Raw genomic sequence first — 15,692 nt, forward strand, 5'->3', positions numbered from 1 at the left:
TAAAACAGAAACTAGGAAACCAAAAACCAGACAAAGTCAAGGCTGAGCACAAATAAAACAAATTAATCAAGTGACTTTAAACATGTGTAGGCCATGATTCTTAATTTTAATAAAGCCACAGCACAGAAGTCAACTCACGAGTTATTTTATTACACTACATGTGACAGTAAACAGCAGGTATAAAAAAAACAAAACAAAAAAAACAAAACAAAACAAAGCTAACATGGTAATCAAAAACAACCTTACTCGGTCCAGCATGAGTAAACACCCGAACCATTACTGCTCTGTATCAAAATGCATGACTTGTTGGCACAAGAGAAACAAAAAAAAAGAAAAAAGAAAAAGTATAAAATACATGTTTGTATATATGACTGGTACATGATGGCAGACTGCTAACACGCAAAGAGTCAAGGCATGAGTACATTATGATTTACAGTTAAAATACTGTGCGTAAAGAATTACAAGACCTCTGTCATTTCTTTCTCCAAACTCCTACATGGTAAAAAAAAATCTTCCGGCCCAAATCCTCGACAAGATAAAGTGGCTGTTGACAGCTTCAGGAAAAGAAATTGCAGTTCAAGTAGAAAAACACACAGCACCTTAGATATAAAACTGAATGATGAATGAAGATGTAGCCCCGCTATGATGTATTTCCATTACTAGTGTATGCAACAGAAGGGGTTAATCCAAAGGCCCCATGGGTAAGTGTCTTTTTTTTTTGTTTGTTTAAGAGTTCCCTAGCATGGTCAGCCCACAGTCAGCTCCTGATTCTGGGCCGGCCTCCAGCCGAGCTAGCCGGCTCTGCTCCAAGGCGATAGCTTCGGCAGAATGTTTGCATTTCTCCGAGCCGCACTGACAGGTGAAATATTTGCTCTTAATGTCCCAAAACCGATCTCCGTAGTCAAACCTAAGGACCAATCAGAAGACAGACCATTAGAATAGATTTCCAGATAACAGAAAGAAAAGAGGGCTCAACTAAGCAGGAAATAAATTACACACAGTTGTGTTCAATTTAGTTCACATACACTTTTCATGGGCAAGTGTACAGTTATGGTAATTTAATTTCTTTTTTCATAATGTAAAAACAGTGAAGCTGGAGGATGAACACCAACTTTTTTCCACTCTATAAAAGTTAACGCGAGGGTTTCCGATGGTTAGGAACAAATGCAACTGCATGGCAGGATTGTAAAAGGACCAAACTTGAGTCAGGAGATTAACTGAGATAATCCATCCGCAATAAGAGGTTAGTCATTAAAACACTGCAGCATGAGCTGAGCTGTAGTTACATCGTAAGGTTTTAAAAACTGAGCTTTAAAATGATTAGTGTAATAAAAACCGAGAGAGGCCGACAGTGATCGCTGACTGTTTTTAGGGGCTTGTTCAGATTACACGGAACAAGATACAAAGCATTAAAACATGTTTAAAAACACAACAGCTTTAATAAACAGAGTAGTTTGGACCTGGAAGCTCATATGTGACAAAGTTCATATGTCATCACTTAAAGACCGGATACCAGGAGTTTCTGGTTCATGGCAGGTGATTCCTGGTTATTCCAAACATCCTAAGAATTTTTTCTCACCTGAGGGTGACAGAGAGATCCACTGTACTTACGTACAGCACAGTTGTTTGAAAAGATGATCAAGTTATTCACAAGATGAAAACCTATAGATGAAAACCTAAGATGATCTGTCATAGCAGTTGTTCGAAACTGCTATGACAGCCATTCCCAGCTGATGTAAATCTACAATTATTCTTCTTGGATTAACCTAATTCTTGCCCATGATGAGTGCATGTAAACTCTTGACCACAACTTTAAGGTCCAACCAGGCACTTATGACTTCTTACCCCAGCTCCTGCCCACTGAGGATGTCTCTGGAGCTAAAGAAGGCAATGCGCGGAAATCGCAGGTCCTGATGGAGCATGAACACACGTACTGGGATGAGGTTTGGGTCACACAGGTGGTTGATGAAGCGGCTGATGTTGCCGTAATACCGGGCATCGATGCAATACACCTCCCCATCCTATACAGAAAAAAAAAGACAGTTGAGGAAATCATAGCAGACGTTTATTTCTGCTATGGGCATATTTATTCCTATTAAATTATTAAATACAATTTAAAATACTACAACACAATCATCAATTCAAAGTACCACGATAAAAGTATCTTCATATTTTTAGAATCAGTGTCAACACAAGAAAGGGGCTTAAACCCTAACCTTCGAAACACAAGATTAAGACTTGGTCAATTATTTACTTCATAGTTTTTGATTAATAATTATACAGCTGTGTGCCCCCTCTTTCCGTTTTCCCCACATGATGTCCATGTTTTGAAATACACAATTTAAGAAGGTTCACCTTGTTGTCCAGGTCAAACAGGTAGGAGTCATCCTCTCTAACATCTGCTTCTGCATCTGAGATCAGCTCTCCAACATATCTGTGCAGAAAGAGGAAGGTAAGCTTCATTTTTTTAACCTCTAGCTTTTTACAGAAAAGCAGCCTAGTGTGTGCCAGCAGAGGGTTTTTTTTCCTCTTACTCGCAGATGAAGCTTCCCTGTGGAATGTCTTGCAGAGCTCGAACTCCCCAGCCCATCTTCTCTGTCCTGTACAGCTGCAAACGAACTCTGAGGAGGAAAGATGAAAAAAATAGGGTTAAGGGTGAAGTATCAAGCAGACACTCATCAACCGGGGGGGAAAAAGAAAAAAAGCCAGTGATGGCTATTTGCAACACATGGCTGCCTCTGCACTGTTAAACATCTGTGACTGACTCAGGTGCAGAGTGATTAATAATTATTGCTTTACCATTGCTGCCCTCAGCAAGATGTAGAAAGATGGTCAGCAGGTTGTTGATTACTGCACAAGAGAAGAATCATTTTTTCCCCCCCCAATCAAAACTTTAGCAGTTGAGTTTATTTGTTAGAAATCTCTCCAGATGATATGAGGTTAAGATTCTTTGGTGTCGGTTTGTAGTCTGACGTGTAATCTGGCTGAGATTTATGCATTTCTTTAATTGCTGATACTCACTTGATCCCTGCCTGGACCACCCTGTTCTTGCACGTTCGATAACAAGAGCAAGCCATGTTGCATTCGAAAATTAGTGGAGGTTCGATTTTGTTGAACTCCTGAAGCAGCCGTTGATCCTTGTAACAGAAAAAAAATATGATAGAATAAGAATAACTCTGCCAATTTAACTTCATATGAAATCTGCTGCTAATGATTATGATGGTATTTTTTCCCCAGACAGTTTGTTACCTTGTCATACCAGCAGCGGATGCTGAGCTGTCCACAGAGGCAGTTGCTAGATGAGCAGTCATCAGTGCAACTACAGTGCTGAAGGGGGAGAAAAAAACAAAACAAGGAAAAATGAAGAATACATTTTTCAAAATAAAAGTTCTGTTGTGTGGAGACAAAATGAAGTTACCTGTAAGTGTGTGATATTGCGGTCTATGTTCATTGCTGAAGTTTCACAGTTTTCTGAAACGTATTTGTAATCCGATGGACATCCTTCATCATCCACCGAATTCACGCAGGGGATTGGAACATTCTCGTAGCCCTGTGCGATGTCACTGACACACAAAGCAAAAAGCTTAATCTGCATGTTTCCCCACTGATCGACCATGAGAAGTCCCCTGGACCTAATCATAAATCACATCATTTAGCATACATGATGCACTCATGGCTCTTGATACCAAAACTAAAATGGTTTTGGGGCGTGAGCCTGGCATTGAGCTGCCAGATAAATGGTGGGTGTGCCTAGCATAGACTTAAGTACACAGTGTGATAGGTTTCAACTTACGCATAGTGGTCACTACAGTGGACAGCTATTCAACGGCTGTTTTCTTGCATTTGTGTCAGTGTTGATGGTATACTTGCACAGAAACCACTACATTGGACACTGATGTGTCAGTCGATACCCTGCTACCCACTGGTCAGCCAGTGGACATGTGTAAGTGGACATGTAAAAAACTATTTGGAAAGTACATGTTTAAATAAATGAAGTCAAAAATCTTTTTTACATGCCTAAAGAGGAATAAAAATACTTAAGAAAAAAATCTGGATTGATGTTATCATAGTTCATGCATGAAAGGGTTAAATAGAGTCCAATTCTCAAAGTCTCATCTATTAAAAATATATTGCAACATACAGAACCAATGTGACAACATACCTCATTATGCAATCTGAGTCATGGATTTTTTATTTAGGGGTAGACTTAAGCAGGGATTTTTTTCATGTTTCTGTTAACATTTTAGAAAACCAAATAAAAGTGGAGCTTTCATCGCTGTATTTGGGGTTCCACTTCTTTGTAGTACCAAATACTAGCTCTTACATCAATCTTGGCAAGAAATTGTATCCTTGAATTTGCACTGCTGATTATTTTCATGTAAACAACACATTATCGACCCAAAACACCTACCTGCAGATGATTCTTTCCGTCCGAAGCATGCGATTGGTTATTCCCCTTCGCAGTTTCCTGTTTATTTGGAGTGACACCCACACTGGTGTGTCAGTTCGCGCCAATGTAAGAGGTGTGTCTCCCTCCCTGTTCATGATGTCTATGTCTGCACCTCTGGACAGGAACAACCTGCACAAAACAAAAACCCAGAGAAAACAAGTTCATGTCCAACCAACTGTAGCAAAATGTCTCCAATTTCCTTAAATGTGTTGATGGATAAAAGCAGATGTATATAAACTCACGTAACACATTCCAAGTAGCCCTCTCTGGCAGCGATGTGGAGTGGTGTGTCTCCGTGTACGTTAACAGAGGAGAGGGAGCAGCCGGCGTTCAACACCAGCTCTGCTATATCCACATTTCCTGCATACGCCGCCCAGTGGAGACAAACATTCAGCTCCTGATGGGAAAGACGTGACTGTTTAAAGTAAAAACCTGAAATATGTTCATACAACTGCATCTATGTGGTCTCTCACACCAATGAGCTAGGAAATTGTTTAACCACTTCATAATGCTTAAACATGTTTCCATTATCTAAGCTGTGGATGCACTCCTCCCTCCAAAGTCCTAATCTGAATTTAGGAAAATCCAATAACATTTAATATGGCTTAAAAGTGAGGCTAATGCCTAAAACTTGCATTCTTGCTAAAGCCAAGCAGGGAGCGACTCCACCTGCTTGCACAAAGACGTTGTATCGTGTACTTTTGCAGAGTTTATGGTAGAAATCTACCTTATCATTGATGGTGACGTCAGCTCCTCTGTTCAGCAGCGCTTTGATCACATTGACGTGTTTGTGCTCTGCGGCCCAGATGATTGGCGTCCAGCCCCCGCTGTCCTGAAACAAGCCCACAGGAAGAGTCGGGAGTGGACAACAGAGCGAATCATATGCCATGTAGAAGGTTGGTGGTTCAATCTCTGGCTATTTTACAAAGTCTAATCAAATCATTTCCTTGTCAGGAAAAGGCTGAAATTTTCATTGAAGAGGGAGAAAGTAAGTGATGGCAGACAAAAATGCTATATTGCTCCTTTAAAATAGACATCCGGGATCTTGCTTTACCTGTGCATTCACATCAACCTGCCCCGTCTCCAGAAGCATGTTGACAGTCTCAAGGTTTCCCAGCTTGGCAGCATGGTGGAGGCCAGTATATCCATCCTCCTCCTGATGAACAATGATATATTAAAAAAAATAAAAAAAAAAAATAAATAAATAATAATCATTTATTTTAAAAAAAAATCCATATCCAGCAAACCTCTTATGGTTCACAGTTATTTGTTTGGAGACACTTACAACGTGATAGACGCAGGCGCCATTCTGGACCAGGTAGCGAGCCACCTCAATGTGATTGTTGATGATAGCCTCCAACAGAGGAGTCCTCAGGTCCTTGTCCTGGGCATCAACTTGAGCACCAGCCTGTCAGTGTGGAATCAAGTGTAATATTTAAATGAAATACTTTAATTTCGGCACATCCTAAAAGCAATGATGTGTGCCCATTTTCATTTTTAAATGGTTAATTGTTTGTGAAAATGCAGAGCTGAAAGGATCAGATGCAAACAGCATCATAAAATTTAAAAAAAAAAGGCTGTTCAGTGCAAGAGTTATCTTTATGTTTTGGGCCATTAATCAGAAAAAGCAACCATCTCTATGACTCATCTGGGATTCTTAAAAAGCATGCCAGCTTTTTCTTTCCATTGCTAAACTATACAAACTATACTAATTTTGAAATTTCAAAAGTAAGCTCTATTTGCAGCCTCATAGAAAACGAGTAAGCTCACATCCACAGATGAAAGAAGCAAAGACAAGTGTAACCAGGCGATTCATTTCTCACCTGTATCAGCATGTAGCAGACTTCCAGCAGACCTCTCTGAGCTGCAGCGTGAAGAGCGGAGCGCCTGTTCTGAGAGTCCGGCTGGTACGTTGGATCGATACCCTCCACTGGGACACACACACACACACACACACTTAATAGATAACTAGTGGTCATGTGTTTGCTTTCTTTTCACTCTGAAGATTTCAGGGCAATAGTGTACATGTGATGTGATGGAGTAACAGCACTTCCGTGCCTGTTTATTTTCTTTAGTGTGTTCATATGTAACATTTTCTTTGATTGAGGAATTTAAACTGATCGTAAGCTGATTACATAATGAACTCTATCATGATGAATACCTATTAAAAGAACAGGCAACAACCATTTTTGTCAAAGTATACAAGTCGAAATATAAAGGAGCACAGTGGAAGCGCTGCAGTTTTTGCCACTCACTGAGCATGAGCAGGACTCTCTGCACCTCTCCTTGCTTGGCGGCAGGGTAGAGCTGACGAGGGTGGAACCTCAGTTTCTTCCTCCTGGCAAATGAAAAGCAGTAATTTACCAATTTGGCCTCCAAACAACTAGCGATTTAGTTTTTCAGAGAAAGCCACTGTTTTTGGAAGATTTTGAGCAAACAGTGATGGAAGATGTTTATGCCTGCATTTACAGCAATGTATCATCTTTCTGTGCAAGTTTAAAGCAGTTTTTACACACATTACAGCCCGATGTGTGAACAGAGCAGATAACAGAGTGGTGCATTTATCGTTAGCGAATACTACATTTGAGTTTGCACCTCTGTGAAATAAAGCGCAACCCCAAGTTCACTTGTGAAAACAGATTAAGAGATTTCAGAAGATGACAGGAATGCTCTGCTTGGGGAAAAAATATAAAAAGAGAGCTGTGTGTATATTTTAAGGAAACAAATGAAGCTCAAAAGCTGAAACTAAACCTGCTTCAGCCTGGTATTCAGCTCTTTAACCAGATGGAGCTGAAAATAATTCAACTTAAATCAAGTCTCCAACCTCTCTGTGTCCTGCGTGAGAATGGCTTTCTGCAGCGCCGCCCTACTGGGCCCAGGTGGAAGTGCACTTGGGCTGACTGGCTTCCCATTTGGCATGCAGAGCGAAGGTCCTACGCTGTCCACGCCCTCCTCTGCTGGGGGGACGGTGGTCGCAGTTGCAGCTGAAGCTACAGGTTGAGGAGGCTGCTGCTGCTCTACTGCAGGTGTTACCAAGCCGTGACTACGCATACGAGCACTGAAAAGACAGGAAAGTATGGAAGCAAAAAAAGAAAAAGAAAAAAAAAAAACACATTTTAAATTCTGACATTTCCCATGTCATTTAGCCTTACCTGACAGGTCTTTCGGGCATCTTCCCATCCTTCATCCCACCTGTGGAGGCTGTGAGAGAGGGTCCCGTGGGGACAGATGGTGGCAGAGACGGTGTGGTGGTGGAGGAAGCAGACATGGTGACGACCGTAGTTGCGGAGGCCGTGCCGAACGACCGGATAGTGACCTCCTGCGCCTCGGAGGCATCTTCGCCACAATGGGGACAGAAAAGCATGCCTCCGCCATTTGCTCTGCTGCGCCCGCCGCCCAGCACCGTCACACACCCCCGGTGGAAACGGTGAGCTATGCGCTGGTCTGGGCAGCACTCAAGAAATGTGCCCTGAAAGAGGAGCATAAAGCAGAAGAATAAAACCAGATATGTAAAAAAAAAAAAAAAAAAAAAAAAAAAAGATATCAAAGAGGAAAAACAAGTCTACTGCACAGAATATACTGAGGCAGATGAAGAAAAGCATAAACAAGAAGAGAGAAGGAAGAAAAAGAGGACTAAGACCATTATCAGAGACGATATACAGGAGAACTGAGAAGGAGAAATAAGAACTAAGGAAATATCTAAAGTCTAAAGTTCTGTAAACAACTTCCTTTGGTTTCAGTTCACGTGTAAAACTCTACAGGAACAAACTTGAGCCACATTCTCGCAGGTTGTTGTGTAAGAAGATGCCAAAACCACATTCGATAGACACTCTAGAGTCTTCAAATATGAAAACAGGTGGTTTTAACACTTACCGCTATACAGAAATATCCACAGCCGGGACAGCAGTGGTGTTTGACCATGTGTGAGCGATGGACGTCACAAAGCACCATCAGGGGAACCCGACTGGACGGCCTCATGGTCTCCCCCTTAATAGTCCGATTGGTGCAAGCTCGCAGCTGACAAACACAACAGGAGAAAAAAAATGAACTTAAATGAACTCCAGGATTTCTGAAACCTTTACTGAGTTAGATTAAATATTTTTAAGATGTTATTGCCATAAAAAATGACATCTACTGCATTTTACACAGTTTTACAGGCAGAGAATGAGAGAGAAAAAAAACTCTATGAACAATTATTAGGTCATATTTTTGTTTGCGCTTCCCAGCTGTATAATAATAACTGCTAAAGAGAAAGTAATGTCTGAGCTGGATCCAGATGAAAAGCATATATTTGATCCTCCAAATTTTTTCCCACATCAAAGTTACCCTTGATCTTAAATCCAGCTTTCATCGGCTTTTCTTTTACCCCTACACACATAACGCGTGCATTTTCAGTACTGTCCTTGTACACAGCTCTACTGATTTATATCTCGCACTGCTATCATAGTGTACATAGGTTTGAGTTTTATACATTCCCTGAAATGCTCAGATTTTTTCTAAATTCTTCTTTATACTAAGGTGAGAGAGAAACGGTCTTTTGATTTTCCTGAATGCATTTGTACATGTAGTAAACTGAGAATTAAAAAAAATAAAAAGTCTTCCAATGTTGAATACTTTACCTCACACAGAGCTAAAGAAATCAATTAATACTGTATGTTATAAAACGAAAAGTAGCCACCTGCAGGGTAAACACAGAGAGCAAACACAGGGACAAACCTCTCCATCGATGCTCTCAGTGGCCATGCACTGTCTGCTGACACGGTGGCTGGTGCTGTCCACCCGAGGAGCCTCCATCCTGCAGCTGCACAGGGGAAGCTCTTCCAGCCGCTCCGTGTCTCCTGCATCACTTCCATCTGCAAAAGTGGAGGGGCAGGGTTTGACTTGTGATTTAACAGTTAACATTAAAGTCATCTAAACCTCAACTGTTACAGAAGACAATACTTAGGTTTGAAAAATATAATTGGGTGATTTTGGTGTTATCCAATATAAATCTTTTTTAAAGGAAATGAATTCCACTCTGTTAAGTAACTGTTCTACTGCTCTAATTGAACTGCTCAGTACAACCAAAGCAGTAGATTGCATCATTAAAGGTAAACACCACTTTATTGCCCCTGTATAATCTACTTTAGAGCGACACATCCATCTTACACCTACCCGGATGAGGAGAAAGTGTCAGACTGTCAGCAGCAGCGATGTCCAGAGCACCCAAGGGAACCTCTGTGTACTCTGCAGACCTTCCTGTCAAGGACAAACCAAACAAAAAAAAAAAAACTGTAAGCACTAAAAGGAACTGGAACATGATGCTCTTCACTCATGCTACACAGCTTTTAATGCTTTACAACACTGAAATTTGAAAAAGCCATTTAGACCTTTTCTCACTGATCAGCAGAAAACATGTTTTCAGAGACACCTTTGGTTCTAATTACAGCTCTGAGTCTGCGGGTGGCATCTTTGCAAGTCTGGACACAGGATTCCTCTTCACAAGAGTGTTTAGGTCCTGGTTGAGGTGGCAGTGGTGTCCTTTAGAGCTTTTCTTTACATATATGTCCTGTTTGTGATGACGGCCTACTCTATGCATTATCTGACAGCTGTCTTAGATCATTTCTATGATCCTTTTAACTTTTCACTTAATGCCAATGTGTAACAAATGCGCAACACAATATGTTTCTCTGGCTTTTTGCTTCATGTTCATTTTCACTAACTGACAGGTTGGTGGTTTTTCTCACAACTTTTCCAGTATGCAAATGTCCTTGGGCAAGATACTGACTAAATCCTTCCACGTGCATGCATTGATGTGTATTATAAACGACTAAAACCCTCTATGCATACAAAAGTGATGTATGAATGAGTGCGGCACATTGTTTTTAATTGTGACCAATTTGCTTTTTGTAAGAGCCTGGATTTTTCAAAATTTACTGTTAAAAAAATTCTTATTTCAAGGAGCGTGTTTCAGGTTACCAATCTCTTTGACAGATAAGTGTGGTTCAGAGAGTAGGAAGTAGATGACATCACTCACCTCCCTCTGTCTCCACGACGTCAGCCGCGTTTCTCTCTTTGTCCTGATCGGACAGTGGCCACGAAGACTCTTCGCTCTCTCTGACCACTCTCTGTGTTTTAGGCTCTGAACTCTGAAAGTAAAAGACAAATAAAAAATAAACATCTGAATATAAAAATATAACATTTGTGAAATAGTGGGGTTTTTAAGTAGTGGCTGATTATTTTAAAACTCCAACCAAAGTTTGCATTTTTGAGGTTGTTAAAGTTTCAAGCTAAAAGACTAGTTTATACGAAGAGCAGCCAATCAGAAGAAAGCTGACTTAATAGGCGCTAGAACACCTTGCTGGTGGATAAAATGAAGAGCTGCATCCATGGATTCTCTTATAGTGTGCAAAATGACTTTTACAGAGTCCAAGAACAAATATATGGGATTGAAAATAAGCACAATACGTCTACCTTTAAAGTACAAATTCCTCAGTTTACAGACAAGACAGCAACTTTAAACATGAAGTAGTGTCTCAGCATCTTCATGGTCCAACTCCTTAATAATGATCCTGCTGCAACTTATTGATGGCTTATTTGAGCTAAAGACATTTGTCACGACACGTACAGTGGCTTGCAAAAGTATTCGGCCCCCTTGAACTTTCCCACATTTTATCACATTATAGCCACAAACATGAATCTATTTTATTGGAATTCCACATGAAAGACCAATACAAAGTGGTGTACACCTGCTGAAGAGAAGCACCCCCAGAGCATGATGCTGCCACCACCATATTTGACAGTGGGGATGGTGTGTTCAGAGTGATGTGCTGTGTTAGTTTCCTGCCACACATAGCGTTTTGCATTTTGGCCACAAAGTTCCATTTTGGTCTCATCTGACCAGAGCACCTTCTTCCACATGTTTGCTGTGTCCCCCACATGGCTTAAGGCGAACTGCAAACGGGACTTCTTATGGTTTTCTGTTAGCAATGGCTTTCTTCTTGCCACTCTTCCATAAAGGCCAACTTTGTGCAGTGCACGGCTAATAGTTGTCCTATGGACAGATTCCCCCACCTGAGCTGGAGATCTCTGCAGCTCGTCCAGAGTCACCATGGGCCTCTTGGCTGCATTTCTGATCAGCGCTCTCCTTGTTCGGCCTGTGAGTTTAGGTGGACGGCCTTGTCTTGGTAGGTTTACAGTTGTGCCATACTCCTTCCATTTCTGAATGATGGCTTGAACAGTGCTCCGTGGGATGTTCAAGGCTTGGGAAATCTTTTTGTAGCCTAAGCCTGCTTTAAATTTCTCAATAACTTTATCCCTGACCTGTCTGGTGTGTTCTTTGGACTTCTTGGTGTTGTTGCTCGAAATATTCTCTTAGACAACCTCTGAGGCCGTCACAGAGCAGCTGTATTTGTACTGACATTAGGTGCACTCTATTTAGTTATTAGCACTCATCAGACAATATCTATGGACAACTGACTGCACTCAGACCAAAGCGGGCTGGATAATTACGCACACCCCACTTTGCAGTTATTTATTTGTAAAAAATGTTTGGAATCATGTATGATTTTCGTTCCACTTCTCACGTGTACACCACTTTGTATTGGTCTTTCACATGGAATTCCAACAAAATTGATTCATGTTTGTGGCTGTAATGTGACAAAATGTGGGAAAGTTCAAGGGGGCCGAATACTTTTGCAAGCCACTGTAGATAACCCTGCATATCTAGAGTACATGCATGGCCATGCTGGCTAGAGTCACATGTACAGGTGCAAATACAGTAATGAAACACGAAGTTAATACAAAAATGAGGAAAGAAGTATCTAACAAGAAAGCAAATATCAAGCCAAGAAGCTACTCACGTGATCCGAGGTGTTTACTGGCCTCTCTGTGTCTTTAGCTTGCTGTCTTGTTTCTTCTTCACCATCTTCAAACTGTAAAGCAAAAAAAAAAAAAAGAAGAAGCTTAGTTTACATTAGTTTAAAGTTTGGCTCATAAACACACTGTAGCAGTGTAATGTGGGTTTACTTTTAATGGCTTCAAACCTTTTCAGAATCTCGCCTGGACGGACTAGAAATCTGAATTCTCTCGGCTACTTCCTCCGCGGACTTCCCCACGGAGCTGATGCTCTTTCCGGGTGCAATTTCAGACTCTGCTTTTTTATGGAATGAGCTTCCTTCCTGAAAGTAGGATGAGAGACAGATATGAAATGGACCACAAACAACTGTTATTTAAACCAAACCCCCCCCCCAAAACAAGTGTCTCACCTCAGTATGAGTGTTATCGGAAACATTTTCAGATCTCTCAGGTGTGCTGTCTGATAAAGGATCCAGCCTCCTCCTCTTTGCAACTTTAGAAGCAAAACAATGTGATACAAACCATGACAAGGCTTAATTTTAAAGTAAAGCAGTAGTTAATGCTCATTTTACTCATTTACTGTGAGTTTAGACCTACTGACCAGGTTCAGAGTGAGAAGAAAAGCTGGCTGAGGATCCTGAAGGAGTCACAGATGCAACAGGTCCCTCAATTTGACTGATCTGAGGAGAAAAATTAGCCAGAGTGTTTGCAGGTATATTAATATCATTTTAAATGCAACTTAAGACCAAACTTGTGATGGAAGCAGAAACCTAAAGTACAAATATCCTTTTGATCCTTTCTGAGTTTAAGAACACTGTCCAGATATGCTTATCAATCTGGAAAGGAACAAAAATATAATTGTTTTCCTAAATGATATCCAATTTCCTCAAGTTTTAAACCCTGTTAAACACACAGCAGGGATTTTTCTACAGGCATTTAAATTCTTGACAGCTTTAGGTCAGTTTGAAAGGTTTAAAGTCATTTTTAAAACACAATAATTTACAATAAGCACCTTTAACAACTGGTAGAAATCCAGATAATAAATCATGAAAACTCAAGAATCAAAAGAAATTTACCAAATATGATTCATACCAAATAGGAGTAGCTCCTCTCTCACCTGCCCTGGTGGAGGCCTGTTCATGGTCTTTCGCGCCCGATGGATCTTGGGTGGTGCAGGGGAAACAGATGGAGAAGAAGCAGCTGTTGTAGAGGAAGAAGAGGAGGAGGATGGAGGACCAGGTGGAAGGACAGATTTACTGCTACCAGGCCCTGAAACGCTCATCTTTGCTCGGCCAGGAGACAAAGTCGAGGACGTGGAAGGAGACGACGACAATGACGACGAGGTTGTCGAAAGAAGGGAATTTGCTGTGTGACCTGACAAATCAAAGCAAAAGGGATTATCTCCTCAGTTTGTATACTAAGTCCGATTAAATCAACGAAATCAACGCAGAGAATTTCGACAGCATCTAACGCAATCTGAGCTCACCTGTAGCAGCAGGTTTGTTCTGGGGGGAGGCAGCAGGGGACCATTGTTCTCCTTCCTCTCTGACTGTGGAAGCATCCTTCCCGGGCTGCTGGGACGACAACAGTGATGACATAACACCCATGGGCTCCGTCTTGGTGGCAGCAGCAGATGAGGTGGAGGCTGCATTATCTGAGGAATATCCGGAGTGCAAGAATTTTAAAGTTTATCAAGGAGAAATCATTTCTTGGGCATAATGCTACAATCTGCCGCTTGATGGTAGTGTAATGATGTGCAGCATGTCATAAATCTCAAAACATCTCAGTCTGATTTCTTTAATATGACAATTCACTGTACTCATATGAGATCAAATGGCATTCACAGGCCATTTAATTGCAAACCAATACAATGTCTTTCAATATATTTCAAATATTAACATAATCTGCATAAACCAGCTGGTGATTTACCTTCCTTTGTTTGACTTGACCCAGCTAATGACTCCTCTGATGTTTTTGACTCGTCATTTTCATGGTGCTCCTGGTGGACAAAACAAGAAACAAGTGAAACGAGTAAAACTGATAACAGAACAGGCTCTTATTTCAATGATTTAATGAAATGATTGCAGTTCAACCATCTCGAAGATGGTAGAATAAATACACAAAGAAATTATATTGTATATTTGTATGCATGCAAAATATACAGTTGCTTGAAAAAGTATTGCCCCCCTTCCTTTATTTTTGTATGTCTGTCACACTTAAATGTTTTAGATCAAACAAATTTAATAATAAGACAAAAAAATACACGAGCAAACACAAAATGCAGTTTCTAAATGAAGCCGTTTATTATTAAGGGAAAATCAAAACCCAAATGGCCCTGTGTGAAAAAGGTATTGGCCCCTAAACCTAATAACTCCTAGTGCTGTGAAGGAATTTTAGCCTACTCATCTTTGCGGATGTACACCAGTGTACATGTAAAAACATGCATTCTAGAGGTCTAAATGTGTATCCACTACACTCATTCTATCTCTGGCCTTATGGTAATATTTTTGGGCCCAGCAAGTTCTCTTGATAGAAACGCTTCCTACTGACAAACAACACAGGACCTCAACCAGGGGCAGCAGGACAAGGATATGAGGATACTGTGAGCATCACAGCATCACTCATCTCAAAAGTGTTGTGTCTGTTCTTTGGCACTACAATCAAAACTGTCACAAATGTTATTTTAGGTAAAAAATAAACCCCACTACTTTCGGCCTTCACTTCTCCAAAAAAAAACTGTCGGCCAATAGGTGAAATTTTCTGTTATGTTACATGAACTGCCGCCATGAGTCAGTAATTCCATTGATGCTTTTTACACGACCCAAGAAAAACTCCTTACTCAAGCAGTGCACCAAATAGAAAAGTGAATTTAAAACGGGATTTTAAACTATGACTGCTTAAATTCTTTTGGTGTCCATGTCTCGTTGGTGCAAAATTTACTTAAAAAAAGCTCCTAACTAGCAACTACGAATAAAAACATATCCTAAAAACAGATCGAGGTGCGATACTTGCTATACAGAGGATTGCTACAAAGGTTTCTGGTCAATAAATACAAAACAGCAACAAAACATCATCTGGATAAGAGTAACCCTGCAGGTAACACAAAACTGTTACAGGCTAACATTGCTAGCAGTGCAGCCTAGGTTTCAATAAAAAAAGCTATTATAATCGACATGTAAAATCAAGAGGAGCTTGGCAGTATGCAGTATCGGTAAGCTGGGGAGTTTAAAGGTAGACGAATAGACATAAATTCCTTTAGCATGCAGTTTTCAGCTGCAGTACGTTAGCTACCTTTGTCGTTGTCTCAGAAGCCGACATGTTTCCCAGTGACCGTCAACGTATGTGAGCGTGCTGCGTCACGGCCGGAGCCCCGCCCCTCAATGGATGGTGGGAGGGGGGTGGTGCC

The 15,692-nt window shown here is 40.9% G+C and overlaps 1 protein-coding gene across 2 annotated transcripts; it reads right to left on the bottom strand.

Moving 5' to 3' along the window:
- Nucleotides 1-87: 87 nt before the first annotated feature.
- On the bottom strand, nt 88-15,676 carry ehmt2 (euchromatic histone-lysine N-methyltransferase 2). 2 transcript variants are annotated; one of them, XM_080295814.1, is made up of 28 exons: nt 15,578-15,676; nt 14,216-14,285; nt 13,773-13,940; nt 13,404-13,660; nt 12,888-12,966; nt 12,697-12,779; nt 12,475-12,609; nt 12,292-12,363; nt 10,467-10,578; nt 9,605-9,688; nt 9,167-9,303; nt 8,324-8,467; nt 7,603-7,919; nt 7,275-7,508; nt 6,706-6,788; nt 6,274-6,380; nt 5,736-5,858; nt 5,505-5,606; nt 5,178-5,282; nt 4,693-4,865; nt 4,412-4,579; nt 3,419-3,563; nt 3,250-3,327; nt 3,022-3,137; nt 2,535-2,621; nt 2,356-2,434; nt 1,846-2,021; nt 88-907 (listed from the first exon to the last, which is right to left on the bottom strand). In XM_080295814.1, the coding sequence occupies exons 1-28, from the start codon at nt 15,602-15,604 to the stop codon at nt 727-729; spliced, it is 3,642 nt and encodes a 1,213-aa protein (XP_080151940.1). In that variant the 5' UTR covers nt 15,605-15,676; the 3' UTR covers nt 88-726. The 2 variants fall into 2 exon arrangements, with proteins under 2 accessions (XP_080151940.1, XP_080151941.1); XM_080295815.1 differs by having other exon boundaries at nt 4,693-4,847; nt 15,578-15,675.
- Between the last annotated feature and the right edge of the window lie 16 nt (nt 15,677-15,692).

The sequence above is a fragment of the Astatotilapia calliptera genome, chromosome 22 (genome assembly GCF_964374335.1).
Source record: "Astatotilapia calliptera chromosome 22, fAstCal68.1, whole genome shotgun sequence".
NCBI classification, from domain to species: Eukaryota; Metazoa; Chordata; class Actinopteri; order Cichliformes; family Cichlidae; genus Astatotilapia; species Astatotilapia calliptera.

Excerpts from the sequence above, each read along its gene's own strand:
- ehmt2 (XM_080295814.1), bottom strand. The coding sequence starts at position 15,604 with ATGTCGGCTTCTGAGACAACGACAAAG. Across the intron at positions 14,286-15,577 it reads CTTCTGAGACAACGACAAAG|GAGCACCATGAAAATGACGA; the intron begins GTAGCTAACGTA and ends TTTGTCCACCAG. Across the intron at positions 5,859-6,273 it reads TCTGCTACATGCTGATACAG|GCTGGTGCTCAAGTTGATGC; the intron begins GTGAGAAATGAA and ends CCACACTGACAG.